Source organism: Schistocerca cancellata, chromosome 3, assembly GCF_023864275.1.
Source record: "Schistocerca cancellata isolate TAMUIC-IGC-003103 chromosome 3, iqSchCanc2.1, whole genome shotgun sequence".
NCBI classification, from domain to species: Eukaryota; Metazoa; Arthropoda; class Insecta; order Orthoptera; family Acrididae; genus Schistocerca; species Schistocerca cancellata.
The window spans coordinates 788,834,753-788,853,345 of record NC_064628.1 but is presented as its reverse complement, the minus strand read 5'-3'; the positions used below and the strand labels follow the sequence as shown (position 1 = coordinate 788,853,345).

Genomic DNA, 18,593 nt, shown 5'->3' with positions numbered 1-18,593 from the left:
GTTATATAACATGAATTTTTTGGAGATGGGGCAAGCATACAATCATGTCATATACGAGGGGTAGTTGAAAAATTTCTAGCCAAACAACTAAAGAATGACAGAAATTTCAGAATACCAATTTATTTTTCAATGCGATACACTTGGTTGCACGCTCAGATAACTTCTTCACACACACAGCAGAGGAGGGTGCAGTAGTAAGATGCATTGGTAATTAACGTACTTTGGCAAGTAATCCACCATAATTACCCCTTCTGCAGCCCAGAAGACCGATGCCATCACCTGACCGGTTGATTTTTGCACCTGGAATTTTTTTGGGGTAGAGGACGAAAGGATGTTTCCATTGTTGTGACTTCTGTTTTGTCTCAGGATCAAATTGGTAAACCCACGTTTCATCCATTGTCACATACCTTGCAAGAAAGCTGTGTTGACCCATTTCAAATTGGCAGAAGATTTCTTCACAACACTGTACATGCTCCCATCTCTGATATGCATTCAAATCTTTCAGGACTCACCGAGATGAAACTTTCCGCATTCCCAAAATATCTGCAACAGTGTCATGAGCGCAACCATGAGAGGTTACAAATTTGGTTTCAATGCGCTGCAACATTGTTCGACGATCCTGCACTATTGTATCGTGAATTGCAGTCACTGTTTACTCGGTGGCAACAGCGATAGGCCTGCTCCTTGGTGCATTTTCCACACTCGTTCTTCCATGTTCGAAGTTGAACACTGTTGCATAAGACAGACCACTGTCCTCAAGTGTATTCCGCATGTCCTCCACAATTTCCTTTGGCGTCATTCTCTTCAAATGAAGATAATCAAGCGCAGCACGGTTCGTGATTTGAGATTTGCCATTTTGCTTACACTACAGTATACAACACATCCCAGTGGCAAAAATAACAAAACTGGAGCCGTGAAATTTGACTTGCATAGATACAAAGGGACACCATAAAAGTAGGCAGTGTTGTTTGTGCTAGTCATTACGGTAACTATCTCGGGCTAGAAACTTCTCGACCGCACCTTGTAATTGAAACAGTACATGAACATGCATGTATCTTTTCCTTGTAACTTAAGGATGTGTGTCTTTTACTTGTTCCTTGTGTATATTTTTGTGATGAGTCAATTCTTGTTGCCTTTATTACATGTCTATTGTGTCCTGTGTTTCACATATATCAGAAGATGAGCTATCCCAAAACTCATAGTATTAAAGTTATTCATTCATGAACTGATGACATTCTACCAAGTGACCTATTCGGCATAGCACTGTTCGATTTATGAATTTTTGTTTATGCATAAATTTATTTCATCTTAAAAAGATGCCAGTTCAGTTATTTAGTTGTAATTTGTAGGTGAAGACGAGTCTTCCAACTACTTCTAGACCAATATCAAGATGTGTTTCTTACATTTTCTACTGATGAGAGTGCTTGAGATTTTCTCATTAACTTGCTGTGCATTTTATCGCAATTCCCAGGGAATATGTTGTTTAATGTTTACTGTCAGTTTCATGTTGAGAAGTTCTACCATATTTTTTGGAAAAAGACCTATAACAGGTAGTTGTGTATGTGAATAAAAAACTTCATCTTATATTTTATAACTACTACATTCCCTCACCTCCTTCCACCATTGTACGAATCTGGTGGATTGCACCTTTTTAGTACTCGTTGTACTTTCTCCTGTGGTGTGAAAACTATCCAGTTAAAAATCATTAAGGGGAGCAGGAGCACCCTATCCTGACAATGTTAAATTTAGTGACTTGGCTTCCCTGTATTTCAGGAACCACTGTAGCCATTGACACAAAACTTTTACAGGACATTAAACTATATGTTCTTAGTCCACTGAACTAAAATCATTGCATTTCAGCCACTACTTTCGGAAATACAATTTTTTAATTACACGGTTAAAATTTTGTTAGTTTTTTGTACTTTATCCTAAATAATTTTAATTATACAATAACATTATGTTCTTCTTTTAGTTCAGTAGACTTAGGCTATGTATGTTATTACTCCCAGAAAATTTGAATACTCTACTCGAAGTGGTTTCTGAGGTTTAGGAAAAAATAAAACAGAAAATGTAAATTTTAAGTAACAGCTTCTAAAGTTTCAGGAGACTGTAACTCACCTAATATGTCGTTAATTTTTTTATTTTTAGTCACTCAGAAGCACCCTGCACCATACTGTATATCATCCTCTTTATCTTTTTCCCAGTTTTCTTTTGTTTTCTTCTTTCCGGACTCCTTAGTGGCCAACTGTGCTGCATACTCTGCTTTATCAATGCAAACCTTGTCCATCCATTAAAGTTCTCTGATGCAGTTTGCTCCAGGATTAATACCCATATGCTGTAGTACTTTCACCCTACCAATGTTGCTATCATTAAAAGTAATAAAGCATCACTGAACCCCCCCCCCCCCCCCCTCCTTTAGAGTCTTCATTCAAACAAAAACATTTTTTGGTGAGTGAGTCCATATAAGATTATTGAATGATTCATTGGGATTTTGAGTCTGACCATGCAGACACTTCTTCAGTAATTGAGGATTTGCCAGGTCTCTGTAAATAGGTTTTATGATATCCATGACTGCTGCTGGGATGGAATGTTCATGGCCGTATGAACTGTTTGAGTGCTGGGCATTGTGGTAATTGCACCATGAATCAGGTCCAGGAGGGCGTGGTTTACTGGTTTTTGATCAGTTGACAGTCTGGAAGAAGGTAGTTCATACTGCCTGCTTCATTTTCAACAAATCCTCAGAATTATTTCTAGTGGCCACCCCATAATACTGCTATAGTTCATCAATCATTTTGTCTGTCAGCCTGTCTCTTGTGGTTTTACCATCAGAAAGTTTCTTGTCTGTCAAACTTTTTCAACTTCCTCAACCTGGTGCCCATCCTCTTCTGGACATGACCTTTATAATACAGCAATCCACAGCCTTCTATATAAAAAATCACCAATTTTATTAGATCCTGAAGAAATGCAAGTAAAAATTTTAACATTTTCAACCGGTGTAGATTATATTTTTAAGAAATAAAATACTTCCCATGAGAGTGATATATTCAGAAAATTGCAAATTTTATAATGAGATAAAAATCCTAAAATGTGAAAAAAAATCTATTCTATCTCCTCTTAATCCTTCCTCATGGAGAACAGGATGTGAGCAACACACAAGGCGAACCTGCACTTCTTCGCTTCACAGTAACTGTTCCATATGTCCTAAACTTCTGAATGAGAATCATGTTGCAGAATGTAAGACCATGTTGTAGAGAATGCAGCTGACAAAAACCTTAATATTTTCTTCCTTTATAGCTAGGAGGTAATTCTATTTCCTGTACACATATACACCCTAACATATCAAATCTGAAAACCTCAGAGTCTTGTCTTAGAAGTCCTCTATGAAAACTTTCGTTGCAGTTGCTTAGATTCCAATGATGACATCCATTATTTCTAGTGTTTTCATGTGAAGCAAATATGAAGTCAGTATGTGATTAAAAGGGTAGCTTTTTAACTACTTCTTGTAGAAGTTTCTGACAAATAAACTGTGTGAACAAAATAATTCAGAAAGTGATATGATCAGGGTCACTAATGTGGAACCATTTGTAGGAGAGTGCCAAAATCTGTGGAATTTCGCATGGGAACAGTTATCTGTGAAATCATAACATTCTCAGTGAGAGGTTTTGCCCTGATATTACTAATAATAGGCTGATCTTGGTCCTTGTATTCCTGGAACCATCTATTTTATGTAGGAGCATAGCAACATAAAGGAAGAGTTGAGGAAAGCAATTGTTTTTCTATTTATTCGTGTTCGGTTGACTCGTGGCATTGTAGGTGATAAGTAGTTCAGCAGTTTCTGTATGTAAAATATTTGCAAGTAAGAATTCTGTGACATTACCTTTGACTGTTGGCCGGGTGACAGTCTTGGTGTCCTCTCAGTACCTGTAAGCAGCCTTTGTAAGTTTGGACACTCTATTTCCAAGAACCTACATATTAGCAAGTGCACACTGTGTTTCACAACAGATTTCATTGGCTGCCTTAGCTAGTGTGAAGAAGGGAAAAAAAAGCTTCCCGCTTCACAGAAAAAAATGAAATCATATATATAAATTAGATGTTATGCAAAAATAAACCTTCCGATGAGGCTATCATATTGTCGAATATTTGACGAGCATTGGCATTGAGGTAGTTTGTGTAAGTGGCTGAATATCAAATTGACAAGCCCAAAATAAAGAAAAATTAAATGTAGCTCAAAGTTTAATTTGATTTGTTTCACTTCCCTCTGAAATTTTAGATATATGTTAAAGGCATTTGACTATGTCCAGTATTTTTGTCCATTTAAAAGATTTTCTGTTCTATTAGTCAACCTCCACAGTAAAACCAATCCTTCCTTTAAAAGAAACTCTTGGTCATGTCATGGAACTTTGAATGAGATTTATTTGATGTAACTTTGATTTAAACCCTTGTATGACCTTTATAAAGTATCTAAATCTACACTTCATTTATATTATTTTCTCAGACTTATCTTGCCATGTAACTGTTTTATTGCTAGATGGATGTATTTCACCCACTTATGATACGGAGTTACATGCGTAAGTATGATATGGATGAACCACCAAAATTGGATGAACCATTGGATGAAATGGATAATCGCATGAAGCGCATTAAGGAAGCAAATGCAGATGACCAGATGCTTGAAGATAAGTACTACAGGTGAGACCATATAATATAAATCTATTTTTATTTTGCTCTTTCATACAGAGTCACTTTCTAACAAAAATTTAGGGACGTAATAGCTTGTACATCTTAGACATGATTGCTGAAGTTCACAAGTTCAGGTCATATTGTACCACCTCTTTTTTAAGATGTAATTCTTATGTTGTAGGTATGGTATTAAGCCCGAGTGGATGATTGTACACCGTATAATCAACCACCGTGTCATGCGTGATGGCCGGACACTTTACTTGGTAAAATGGCGGGACTTGTCTTACGATCAGGCAACGTGGGAAGATGAGAATGAGAATATCTTGGGTCTGAAGCAAGCAATAGAATATTACAATGTAAGTCTGCCTGTTCTCATAGATTTTTCAATATTTGTCAGGTATTTAACAAATATGCTTTAATTTATGCATTTGAACATCAACAGTGTCAGTCTTTAATTGCAAGTTATGTCCTCACATGTTTTTGCATGTGCATGGTCTTGTGTTGTTATTAGGCATCTTAGGTTATTTTTGTCATCAAAAGTTTGTACTCGCTGCTATACCATTTCCTTGGAGGATCTCTGGTTTTTGTGTTTGGGGTTCTGCTCTTTAGGATGTCAATGACCCACCTGTCACATTGACCCATTTGCTGCTCCCTCAAAAGAGTACACTGCTTGCAAGTCACATAGATTGCTTCCATCGTCGTAGTCATGATGACAGGATTTGCTTCGCAGGAAGTCAGTGGTATTTCTCGAAGAATCGGTATCCCAGGCAAACTGTTACAGCACCTCAAAATTATTGTCATGCACATCCAAAGTATCAGTTTTGAATTATCACTTTACAAAAGAATTTACAGCTAACATTAATAATATGGACTCATTCAAATGGAACTGCCATATTCATTCTGTGAACGCTAGACAGAAAAACATTTTGCACTTAACACTTTAATCTGTGAACAGATTCTGTCACATGTGGTATGAATCTGTTCAGTGTTGATGCTGATTACAGTTACATCATGAATGACTTCTTGTATAGTAAGATGTGCATTATTCTGCAGGTTTCATTTTCAATAGGCATCAAGCAGTGCTGGAAAACTTTATTCTGATATTAATATTGATATTCAAATATAAATTGAGAGATTATCTTGCAGTACACAACTTTTGTTCTGAACAAGAGTTCCTCACAATATTTTAGAGCTTTATGCTGTGTAGAATGAGCACACTAGATAAAAAATTTCTCTCTCCATGTGACATCAAACAATACTGTAACCACCCTTGGTAATGGCCTCAATATGGCAAGAAAGAGGGTTACAAATTTCTTCATCTACATCTACTACATCTACATACCTACTCCGCAATCCACCATACGATGCATGGCGGAGGGTACCTCGTACCACAACTAGCATCTTCTCTCCCTGTTCCCCTCCCAAACAGAACGAGGGAAAAATGACTGCCTATATGCCTCTGTAAGAGCCCTAATCTCTCTTATCTTATCTTTGTGGTCTTTCTGCGAAATAAGTTGGCGGCAGTAAAATTGTCTTGCAGTCAGCCTCAAATGCTGGTTCTCTAAATTTCCTCAGTAGCGATTCACGAAAAGAACGCCTTCTTTCCTCCGGAGACTCCCACCCGAGTTCCTGAAGCGTTTCCGGAACACTCGAGTGATGATCAAACCTACCAGTAACAAATCTAGCAGCCCGCCTCTGAGTTGCTTCTATGTCCTCCCTCAGTCTGACCTGATGGGGATCCCAAATGCTCAAGCACTAATCAAGAATAGGCCATATTAGTGTTTTCTAAGCGGTCTCCTTTACAGATGAACCACATCGTCCCAAAAATTCTACCAATGAACCGAAGACGACTATCCGCCTTCCCCGCAACTGCCATTACATGCTTGCCCCACTTCATATTGCTCTGCAGTGTTACGCCCAAATATTTAATCAACATGACTGTGTCAAGCGCTACACTACTAATGGAGTATTCAAACATTACAGGATTCTTTTTCCTATTCATCTGCATTAATTTACATTTATCTATATTTAGAGTTAGCTGCCATTCTTTACACCAATGACAAATCCTGTCCAAGTCACCTTGTATCCTCCTGCAGTCACTCAATGACGACACCTTCCCGTACACCACAGCATCATCAGCAAACAGCCGCACATTGCTATCCACCCTATCCAAAAGGTCATTTATATAGATAGAAAACAACAGCGGACCTACCACACTTCTCTGGGGCACTCCAGATGATACCCTCACCTCCGATGAACTCTCACCATCAAGGACAACGTACTGTGTTCTATTACTTAAAAAGTCTTCGAGCCACTCACATATTTGGGAACCAATCCCATATGTTCGTACCTTAGTTAGGAGTCTGCAGTGGGGCACCAAGTCAAACGCTTTTCGGAAGTCAAGGAATATGGCATCCGTCTGAAACCCTTCATCCATGGTTCGCAAGATATCATGTGAAAAAAGGGCGAGTTGCGTTTCACGTGAGCGATGCTATCTAAAGCCATGCTGATGCATGGACAGCAACTTCTCTGTCTCAAGGAAATTCATTATATTCAAACTGAGAATATGTTCGAGAATCCTGCAACAAACTGATGTTAAGGATATTTGTCTGTAATTTTGAGGATCCGTCCTTCTCCCCTTATTATATACAGGCGTCACCTGCACTTTTTTCCATTGGGCAAGAGATTCACGATAAATGCGAGCTAAGTAAGGAGCCAATGCAGTAGAGTACTCTCTGTAACACCGAATTGGTATCCCATCAGGACCTGGCGATTCATTGATTTTCAACCCATTCAGCTGCTTCACAACCCCAGGGATGTCTATCACTATGTCCTCCACAGGGGAATTTGTACGAGACTCAAAACGGCGGTGTGTTTGTACGCTCCTCCTGCGTGAAAGATTTCTCAAATGCTAAATTTAAAATGTCGGCTTTCGTTTTGCCGTTTTCCGTTGCCAGGCCAGACTGATCAGTGAGTGACTGCATGGAAGCCTTCGACCCGCTTACGGATTTTGTGTAAGACCATAATTTCCTTGGGTTTTCAGCAAGATCTTTTGCGAAGGTATGACAGTGGTAGTGGTTGTATGCTTCGCGCATCGATCTTTTTTACAGCAGCATGAATCTCTACTAACTTTTGTTTGTCCTCATTCTCCTGATCTTTCTTGTACCGCGGGTGCAACTGTCTTTGCCTCTTGAGCATTCTCCAAACTGCGCTGTTAAACCACAGTGGGTCTTTTCCGTGCTTAACCCACTTTTTCAGCACATACTTCTCCAATGCATGATTTACAATGTGTTTAAAATTTGCCCATAATTCTTCCACGTCCATCGTACCGGAAGTAAATGAAGTCTATTCATTTACTAAGTGGAGTGCTAACAACTGCTTATCTGCTCTTCTAGTAAGAATACTCTCCTAGCCTTCATGACCGACTTTTTAACTTCCGTAACCATAGTCGTAATGGCAACAGCATGATCACTAATCCCTGTCTCAACACTGACACCGTCGATGAGGTCTGGTCTGTTCGTGGCTACCAGATCTAAAATATTTCCATTATGCGTTGGCTGTTGATTTAGCTGCTCAAGACAGTTTTCGAATAATGTGTTCAAAAGTAATTCACATGACAGCTTGTCTGTACCACCTGTAATGAATCCGTAGACATCCCAGTCTATACTAGGTAGGTTGAAGTCACCTCCGACTAATATAGCATGATCCGTGTACTTCTGAGATACAGACTCCCTTTGAATGATTCTAGAACTGTCACGGTGGAACATGGTGGCCGGTAATAACACCCAAAATTTAACTTTATTTCTCCTAGCCCTGTTAGACATGTCCAGATAACTTCACAATCACACTCTACTTCAACCTCAGTAGACACACTATTTTTGTCAACTGCAATGAAGACACCACCTCCTAATGGTATCTAATCTGTCTTTCTGATACACATTCCAACCCTCACTGAATATTTCAGAACTTCCTATCTCAGGGTTCAGCCAGGTCTCAGTCCCGAGAATAATTTGCATGCCACCGCTTCCTGGAGGGCAGTAAATTCAGTAACTTCATTCCGAACACTCTGAAAATTTACTGCTAATATCTTGATAGCTGAAGTGTCTTTATACTGAGCGCGTCCTGATTTCCCTGCCTGCACGTCGACTGGTGAGTGATCATCAGGATACCTCGCACTGCTGCCTAGCGTAAAAAAAAAAAAAACCCCTGTGCACGCCACAAGTACTCTGCAACCTGAGTAGTCGCTTCCTTTGTGTAATGCACCCCTGACCTATCTAGGGGCATCCTACAATTCCCCACCCAATAGCTCAAGTCGAGAAATCTGCAGCCAAGACCTTCAGAGTCGATGAAGCCTCTGGTTGAGACCCTCCACTCGGCTCCAAACCAAAGGATCCCAATCAACTCTGGGAACGATGCTGCAAATAGAGAGCTCTGCTTGCACCCCCGTGTGTGAGGCCGGCGGTCTTCACCAAATCCACCCGGAGTCTGTACGAACTGAGGATTGCCTCAGAACCCAAGCGACAGGCATCATTGGTTCCGACGTGAGCAACTACTTGCAGACGACTGCACCCCATATGCTCAATAGCCGCAGGCAAGGCCGCCTCCACATCTTGGATGAGGCCCCCCAGCAGACAAACGGAGTGCATGTTGGAATTCTTTCCAGTTCTGTATGCTATTTCCCTAAGGGGCTCCATCACCCGCCTAACATTGGAGTTCCCAATAACCAGCAAGCCTTTGTCCCTGTGTGCCTGCTCGGGCCCTGCTGAAGGAGCAGCCACCTGCCCACTGACAGGATGAACAGGCGAGGCCAGCCTCCACATTGACCCTCCGACTGTCTTCAGGTATGCTGTATCCAGCTGAATCCACCGAATGATTATTAGAGTCTTCAAAGCTACAAAATTACACTTACGGTTGATTGCTTCAGTTCAGCTGCTGAGCCAAATCATCAGACATTTTCTATTGGATTAAGATAGGGTGATTTAGTGAGCTAGTTGAGGTGCGATAGGGTGCCTGAGAGTTTTCAAACCAGGAACGAATTGTGCATTCCTATGAACATGGTTGTTGTTAGATTGGAAGATAGGAGTGTCCAAAGCATAATTGTCATGAAGATAGGAAAGGACCAAACTTGGTCACCAAAATGTTTGAATAAACCTCCTGCTTCAGGTTCACAGTAAACTGAATCAGTGGGCCCAAATTGTGGTGTGTGGAAAAAAAAGCACTAAAACACCACAGAACACAGTTCTGGCCTGAATGAGACCTTACGCACACACACTGTAGTTTAAACACCACATTGAACCATAGATATATTCAGTGCTCTAGCTCATTTCGCAACCCACCTGGCCACACCAGTCACCACCAGTCAGCTACTATCCAATTTCTGTGTTGTTCATCCCATTGAAGTGCAGCTTTATGTGCCAGTTAGAGCATTGACATTTTGCGATGTACCCAGCTCCATATGTCCATAGCATTCACTTCTGTTCACAAGTTTCACTCAGAAAAGGACTGACATGTACCGTAATTCACTGTCGGCAGTAATTCCAGTCTGGTTTGACACCAGTAGTCATTGACAAAGTGTGCTACTTGTCTCCAGTCCATGTCAGTTAGGATCATTCTATGATGGCTATGATTGGTACATCGTTCTTTGTAGTAGTGTTGGACAGTCTTCATTGATACACCAACAGATTGGGCAGATTATTCAAGGTGTGGTCATGGGCGCATCCAAACACATTAATTTGTTTCTACCATTCTGTCACATCTACATGTTGACCCATCAGACAGCCAACACACACACACACACACACACACTCCCCCCTTCCGTTGTCATTACTTAGGTCAGGGATTAAGGGTTACATGACCACCTATATACTTCTCTACTTTATCTACAAATTTATCAGCTTTCAGTGAGTTATGTAGCAACTTGTTTCACGATAAAGAAGCTTTGACCCAACATGGTCATATGGAACCTGATGGATTACAGTTAAAACTATACCAATGTCCTGGTGACATAAAAAACTAAAAAGAATTCTACGGAAGAATATCTCAACTACACCTATTACATCAAGATTGTGGACTAGTAATATGTAAAATAAAATAAAAGCAGTGGTGTGTCTGGTCTTCTTTTAGTAGTATTTTAAGAATGAGTGTTGGACTCCAAATATCTTGAGTGCAGTTTACATGTGGATAGATTGACTGTCATAATAGAAATAGAAAAATTCCTGAAGGATATGACACGAAGGGAAGCAACAGCTGTCCCAACATTAATATGTGGAAGCATAACCTGGAAACTTAGAAAACGAGAACTGTGAGAGTCCAGTCAGCAAGAATAAGAGCTGTTAAAGGATGATGTGGCAATGATAATACAAGAAAAAAGAAACTTGAAAAGAATTATATCTGTGCAGTGTAATAGACAAAGTGAGTGAGTACAGGAAGAGTTTGAGTGACCATCTGTCTCTTCAGTTACTGAGCTGACTACATTTAAAAACTTCTGGTGGTATCCACATGTTGTTTTGATATGTACTTTCTTGGTGGTTAAAAGGCTGTCAGTCCTATTTTTTCTGTTCTGGGATTTTCATTTGTTGTGCTGTAGGGATGTTCAGAAAACATGTTTCATAATTGTTGGAGGGTGATGCTTCATTTCGGTAAGGATATTTAGTAAGGTTTGCTGTTAATTAAGTATTTAATTTAAGCAGTTTCGAGAATCATTGGAAATTAACACCATGTTTTGACACACATAGTAACTGTTAACATTGTGTTCTGAACAGGATTTGAGGGCATCTTACAATATGGACAGCAGCTGTAAGAAAGGCAAAAAAGGCAAAGGCAAGAAAACAAAAACGAAAGAATTATTAGATGAAGAAGCAGCAAACAGTGATAAGAACCAGCCGTAAGTACTTCCTTTGCAGATAAAGAAGAAAACTGATTTTTTCTTGTTTCTATTGTTACTTACTACTCCCTTTAGCATCAGTTAGTACACAATTTGTTTTACTAGTGGTTTGTCAGTGAAACTGTAGGATTATTGCCAAAAAGTCTCATCTGTATAGATTTAGGAAACTTTAGAATTACATAAGCTAAGTATTGTTATGGGGATGCAGAGGTGCACACACAAGATGTTTCAAATTCACAACTGTGAGAATAACAGTGCTGACAGACTTTCGAGAAAATGGTTTATTCCATATTGTGATCAGAGTGGGCAGAAAACTGATTGCTTTGAACTGAAACACATTGTTAGAAATACACACATTTGTACTACATACCTTTGGAATTAGTCTAGGTCATGTAAGAAACAGATTGACCGTCCATTTCCTCAGACGGACGACCCTCGTGAGGGAATGGCCACCAGGTGGCAACAGCATCACGCGCTTCCTTGTAGCACCATTGACTAGATGGCACGTCATTCAGTGGAATATGTGGCAGTATTGCCTAAGCACAAGCAGCCCCAAATCACTTGCCAGTGTCAGGTGTCTGTGAAAAAAGCTGTTTCTGAGGTAGCATTGCTACTGAATAAAGCTCATAAAGTTATGAGCATGAATTAGTGAAGAACTCTTAAGCACTCCCTAAATTTTATGCATGTGGCTATAAATATAATGCAGTAGCTGTGCTTCTTTCTCAGAAACCATATTAAATGATTTTTCAATGAAATCATTGTCGCCACTTGACTGAATTTTTATTTATTTCACTATTGCCATTTCAGCTGTAGAGTCGTTCTCAAGTGCAAAAGGCCTAATGTGATACCATTTGATAAACTTCTGCTTCCATCTTGTGTTGCAATACTGCAATACTGAAATAAATGAATAGTAAAAATTGGTCAAATGGCTGCAATTGTTTCATTTAAGAAGTATTACAACTGAGGACGCCAACCAAGGAAAAATCATCATATGATACCATTTCCATGTTCTAGAGCCTGTTTTATATTAAAGTGAATGGGAGCAAATGTGAGTGAATGATTGTAAAGCCTTGTTTACTTATATTAAAGTGAATGGGAGCAAATGTGAGTGAATGATTGTAAAGCCTTGTTTACTTTACAATGAATGGAAGCAAACACAAGTGAATGAGCATTAACAGACAATTTGCCAGTGTTCACCACCATACATTTGTACCTATGAAGAAGGGTTAACACTAGAGGGAAAGGAAGAGAACAAGCATAGAGTGCCAACACTCTGAACACGGCATATTTTTTAAAATTGTTTTTGCAGTAATAATTCTCATGCAGGCTTCACTCTGGGACAACAATAGTGACAATAGTTATAACTGCAATGTAAATCTTCATTATTGATTACAGGATTATTTTGTGTGCTGTTTTTGACAAATCGAGCAAAATGGCGTAAGGAAATCGGAATGTATATGTCTGAATTTGTACGTAAGTGTGAAACACGTGGAAGTAGTCCACTTCACATTGAATTCAGCGTTCTTTAGCATAATTCCAAAACTTCACACATAATTTGGTTGACGTCTTTTGCTGACTCCTCTTTAAATTTGAACAGAAATCTGAAAAACAGACTGTTAATTGCCAATAATCAACATAAAATAATTCACACATAAAACAGCAGACAAATACTCTTTTCTGTTAGTGCTGAATCATGCCATGAATGTTGTTTTGACACATTGGAAAGTGCAGTTTGGGCCAATGTTAATTCACTCGGAGTTAACCACTCCTAAAATAGTCTCACACTAAAGACTATATTTCCAAAATTCGAGAGGGTAGTCCTCTTAGAGCATACGAAAAATAGGTGATTTTTATGAATTTTTCCTCCCCCTCCCACTTTCTCCTCCTTCAAGTAAATTAAAAATTAATGCTAAATCTGGTGATAGAGCTTTATTCCTTACACTTCTGCCTTCAACAGATTATTTTTGTTCCTACATTGGACACTTCTCGTATCTGCTGCACCAGGTGGAAGGCCCCTTGCGGCTGGTGGGATTTCGTGAATCTATTTTCTATCAGCATGTATGGATGACTTCTTGAACAAATGACATTTTCTTCATCCGGACAAAAGCTTGTACCAAAAATGATCTTCTGAAGATATGGCAAAATGGCTATGTATACTGATAGAAAATTCAATTTAGAATACTGGCATCAAATTCTGATCAAAATCTTATTCACCATTCTCAAGTTATGTTTCCTGCCAATCTGAAAATCAATATTTCGGAGAAAAACATGTTTAAAGTTTTCGTAAACATTCCTCCAGTCAGCAATCCCCGGACCATACAGCAATTCTTTGAGCCAAAAGCAGGTTCTTCTCCACCTTCTTCATGTCATGGTGGTCCTATGGGCCTCTTTGGCAGCTTGTGTCATCTGCACAGCCTGTCATCAGCCGCAGTCTGCTGTGGGACAAACAGATTGAGCATGTGTGACTCTAGCTGAGTCCACCTCCTGCTAATAGGCAACAAACCTTGATCGAATTGCACTGAAAAACCGACATTGCCAATTCTGTGACACACAGAAGGAAAAACTATTGTTGTTGCTTGATTATTCTAACGACAATCGATTTGAGTGTTACATGACCTGGAGAATCAGTGAGGAAGACTTGTGAAATAGATCACATATTTTGATGCCATAAACTAAGATACATAAGATTTCACTCACAAATTCATGGAAAATCATCACAATGATGACAAGGCTATTCAGGGCTAAATGTGAAAACTACTGCACAGTTTGTTGTAAATCTTGTGTAACTGTATTGTTAACTATAATATAGTGGAGGTCTGCAAAGAGGTGAATAAATACTGGATGTAGATCTGTTTAGAAAAGATCAAAGTGTTTGAGAGGTAATTTTGGTGTTGCATTAACTAAAGCAAGAAAGAATTTTTAAAAAATAGTGCTGACCTTTGTGACATTCATTTATGTATAGCATACCTTTGATAATGTAATGTGAACTAAGCAGTTACAGTAACAAGGCTTAATGGTGGCATAATATAGACTGATGAGGAATTTATGGTATTTGCAACAATTAGATGGTAACAGTAAGACTGGAAGTTTAAGAAAAATAGATCATGGCAGGTTTGAAGTCTATTGTCAATTCTTTTTGCCTTTTATATAGAAAAATCACAGTAAGGATTAGAGGACAACAGATATAAATAATAGTTTTTATAGGTTATATAACAAGGAAGTCTTGTTTCATATTACAGTTGACTGTTTCAAAATTATATGTTTAAGTATTGTTTGTGTGAAGAACACGGAGTTGTCGGTCCAAAATTGAGTTGGGTTAATTAAAATGTATTATGTACAAATGTAAGTGTTCCAGGACATTATCTCATAAGAATTCCATGTCATAAGAGACTGCTATGGTATGTTCTTTCACCAGGCGACGATATACTCCACCTCCTGATAAGCCACTGACTGATCTTAAGAAGAAGTTAGACAAGCAACCAGAATACATTGACCAGACAGGGATGCAGCTTCATCCGTATCAACTTGAAGGTCTTAACTGGTTAAGATATTCGTGGGGGCAAGGCACAGACACCATCCTAGCTGGTAAGTGTACACCTCTCTCCCTCCCTCCCCACTTTTCCTCCTTTTTCCTGATCTATAAAGAATTATTTCAATGTTTCAGATGAAATGGGGCTGGGAAAAACTATTCAGACTATCACATTCTTGTACTCCTTATACAAGGAGGGACACTGTAAAGGACCTTTTCTGGTAAGTAAAAACATGAATAAAAACTTACAGAATGAAACGCTCAAAAATGAAGGTGCACATGTGGCAACTATTAAACTACTTTCTTTTGTTGACAGCTAAGTGTCCCGCTTTCTACAATAATAAACTGGGAACGTGAATTTGAAACCTGGGCCCCAGATTTCTATGTAGTGACTTACGTTGGAGACAAAGATTCACGTGCTGTTATTAGGGAGAATGAACTTTCATTTGAAGAAGGAGCAGTGAGAGGTGGTCGGGTCTCTAGAATAAGGGCGTCAACTATAAAGTTCAATGTTTTGCTAACTAGCTATGAGCTCATCTCGATAGATGCTGCTTGTCTGGGATCCATAGACTGGGCTGTGCTCGTTGTTGATGAAGCACACAGGCTTAAAAGCAACCAGTCAAAGGTTTGTACTCTCCAAGTAAATTACATATTTGATTCAGTAAATAAGGAGGTTTTGTTTTGTTGCTATGTAAGGAAGCTTAACAATGTTAACCTACTGTTACATGTTTACAGTTTTTTCGGCTTCTCGCAAGTTACAACATTCAGTACAAATTATTGTTGACTGGAACACCACTGCAGAACAACCTGGAAGAACTTTTTCACTTGTTAAATTTCCTGTGCCGTGAGAAATTTAATGATTTGGCATCATTTCAAAATGAATTTGCGGATATTTCAAAGGAGGATCAGGTGAAGAAGCTTCACGAATTGCTGGGACCTCATATGCTGAGAAGACTAAAAGCTGATGTCCTTAAAGTAAGTATCACTACTATTGCACACTGTTAAAAGCTGTATGAAGTTAAGCCATTGTTTTTAGAGATGTCAAAAGAAACTGAACAACACATAAAAAGAAGTTAAGCTCAACAATTTGATTTATCCCATTGTTCAAACTGTTCTTTCTTTCACAGTAATAATTGTTATTGTGTTTCAGAGTATGCCTTCAAAATCAGAATTCATTGTTAGAGTTGAATTATCACCTATGCAGAAGAAGTATTACAAATTTATATTAACAAGAAATTTTGAAGCGTTAAATCCAAAAGGTGGTGGACAGCAGGTAATTTGACAGCTTTTCATATCTAATTACATATGAATGTAAAACTGTTAGAAAAAGGAATAAGAAGAATTGCTGAGAACCTAAGATGCTTCCATTGGAACTAAAAGCTTGAAATATACATAAAGCATTTTGAGGCCTCTATAGATTAAGATTTTCCCCTCACCCACTCATACATCTGCAGGGCAACAATAGATGTCCAAGATGCAGTAAGATCACACATTTCCAGTGAGCTGTGAAATGTTGTAACAAGCTCTTGGAACATAAACAGTGATGGCACCTCTCGTGCTGGAGTTATTGGAGTGAGAGACTGAAGTTACGTCTTTCATTAAATATTTCTCCAGACATGGCATCCTTTCGCTTTGGCAACAATAACAATCCCATATGCTCGATGCTGTAATTGTCATTACTTATTATGAAGGACAAATATCATGACAGTGTGCAATAATTTGTTTTATTGGTTTCAACCTCAAGGTCACCATCTATCACTTGTAACAGATGGGCTTCACTATTTGTAACAAGCCTAAATAAGTTGAAGACGCACACTACATCAGCAACTTGACAGAAAACAACAAACAGCAAATTAGAGTACAAAAGAGTGAACATTGCGGCCAATCCAAGTACAAGGGTTCGTGGTGGTGGTGCTTCTTCTTTTTCTTTATAACGACTGTGTATTTTAGATATTTGCCTCCAGAAATCTTAAGAGACAGAGGTGCTATGGACCTAAGCTACTTCATCCACCAGTTACTTCTTTCCCTACTCTAGGAATTCCTTTGGGCTTTTTCTACATCTACATCAATACTCTGCAAATCACATTTAAGTGCCTGGCAAGCAACCACCTTCACAATTCTCTATTATTCTAATCTCGTATAGCACGCGGAAAGAATGAACACCTGTATCTTTCCGTTCGAGCTCTGATTTCCCTTATTTTGTCTTGCTGATCGCTCCTCCCTATGTAAGTCGGTGTCAACAAAATATTTTCGCATCCGGAGGAGAAAGTTGGTGATTGGAATTTCATGAGAAGATTCCGTCGCAATGAAAAAAGCCTTTCTTTTAATGACGTCCATCCCAAATCCTGTATCTTTTCTGTGACACACACCCCCGTATTTCGCAGTAATACAAAACGTGCTGCCTTTCTTTGAACTTTTTCGATGTACTCCATCAGTCCTATCTGGTAAGGATCCCACACCGCACAGCAGTATTCTAAAAGAGGACGGACAAGCGTATTGTAGGCAGTCTCCTTAGTAGGTCTGTTACATTTTCTAAGTGTCCTGCCAACAAAACACAGTCCTTGGTTAGCCTTCCCCACAACATTTTCTGTGTGTTCCTTCCAATTTAAGCTGTTTGTAATTGTAATACCTAGGTATTTAGTTGAATTTACGGCTTTTAGATTAGACTTATTTATCATGTAACCGAAGTTTAACGAGTTCCTTTTAGCACTCATGTGAATGACCTCTCACTTTTCATTATTTAAGGTTAACTGCCACTTTTTGCACCATTCCGATATTTCTTCTAAATCATTTTGCAGTTTGTTTTGATCTTCTGATGACTTGATTAGTCGATAAACGACAGTGTCATGTGCAAACAACCGAAGACGGCTGCTCAAATTTTCTCCCAAATCATTTATATAGATAAGGAACAGCAAAGGGCGTATAACACTACCTTGGGGAACACCAGAAATCACTTCTAGTTTTACTCGATGACTTTCCATCAATTACTACGAACTGTGACATCTCTGACTGGAAATCACAAATCCAGTCACATAACTGAGACGATATTCCATAAGCACGCAATTTCACTACGAGCCACTTGTGTGGCACAGTGTCAAAAGCCTTCCGGAAATCCAGAAATACGGAATAGATCTGATATCCTTTGTCAATAGCACTCAACACTTCATGTGAATAAAGAGCTAGTTGTGTGTCGCAAGAACAGTGTTTTCTAAACCCATGTTGACTGTGTGTCAATAGACCGTTTTCTTCGAGGTAATTCATAATGTTTGAACACAATATATGTTCCAAAATCCTGCTGCGTATGGAGCTAATGCATAAGCATACTCGGAAAGGAACCTAATTGGTATACAGTCTGGACCAGAAGATTTGCTTTTATTAAGTGATTAGAGTTGCTTCACTACTCCAAGAATATTTACTTCTATGTTACTCTTGTTGGCAGCTGTTCTCGATTCAAATTCTGGAATATTTACTTCGTCTTCTTTTGTGAAGGCATTTCGGAAG

General features: G+C 38.9%; 1 protein-coding gene across 4 annotated transcripts in view; it reads left to right on the top strand.

Annotated features, from left to right (window-relative positions):
* Nucleotides 1-18,593, top strand: part of LOC126175842 (chromodomain-helicase-DNA-binding protein Mi-2 homolog) — a 165,826-nt gene that overhangs the window by 62,822 nt on the left and 84,411 nt on the right. For all 4 annotated transcript variants that reach the window (XR_007535621.1, XR_007535620.1, XR_007535622.1 and 1 more), the window contains exons 12-19: nucleotides 4,529-4,689; nucleotides 4,862-5,036; nucleotides 11,442-11,563; nucleotides 14,979-15,148; nucleotides 15,228-15,313; nucleotides 15,409-15,717; nucleotides 15,828-16,067; nucleotides 16,243-16,365. Coding sequence is in view for 1 of the 4 variants with exons in the window: in XM_049922847.1 (XP_049778804.1) it covers nucleotides 4,529-4,689; nucleotides 4,862-5,036; nucleotides 11,442-11,563; nucleotides 14,979-15,148; nucleotides 15,228-15,313; nucleotides 15,409-15,717; nucleotides 15,828-16,067; nucleotides 16,243-16,365 (1,386 nt within the window). In the remaining 3 variants the exon portion in view is untranslated. The remainder of the gene's footprint in view (nucleotides 1-4,528; nucleotides 4,690-4,861; nucleotides 5,037-11,441; nucleotides 11,564-14,978; nucleotides 15,149-15,227; nucleotides 15,314-15,408; nucleotides 15,718-15,827; nucleotides 16,068-16,242; nucleotides 16,366-18,593) is intronic.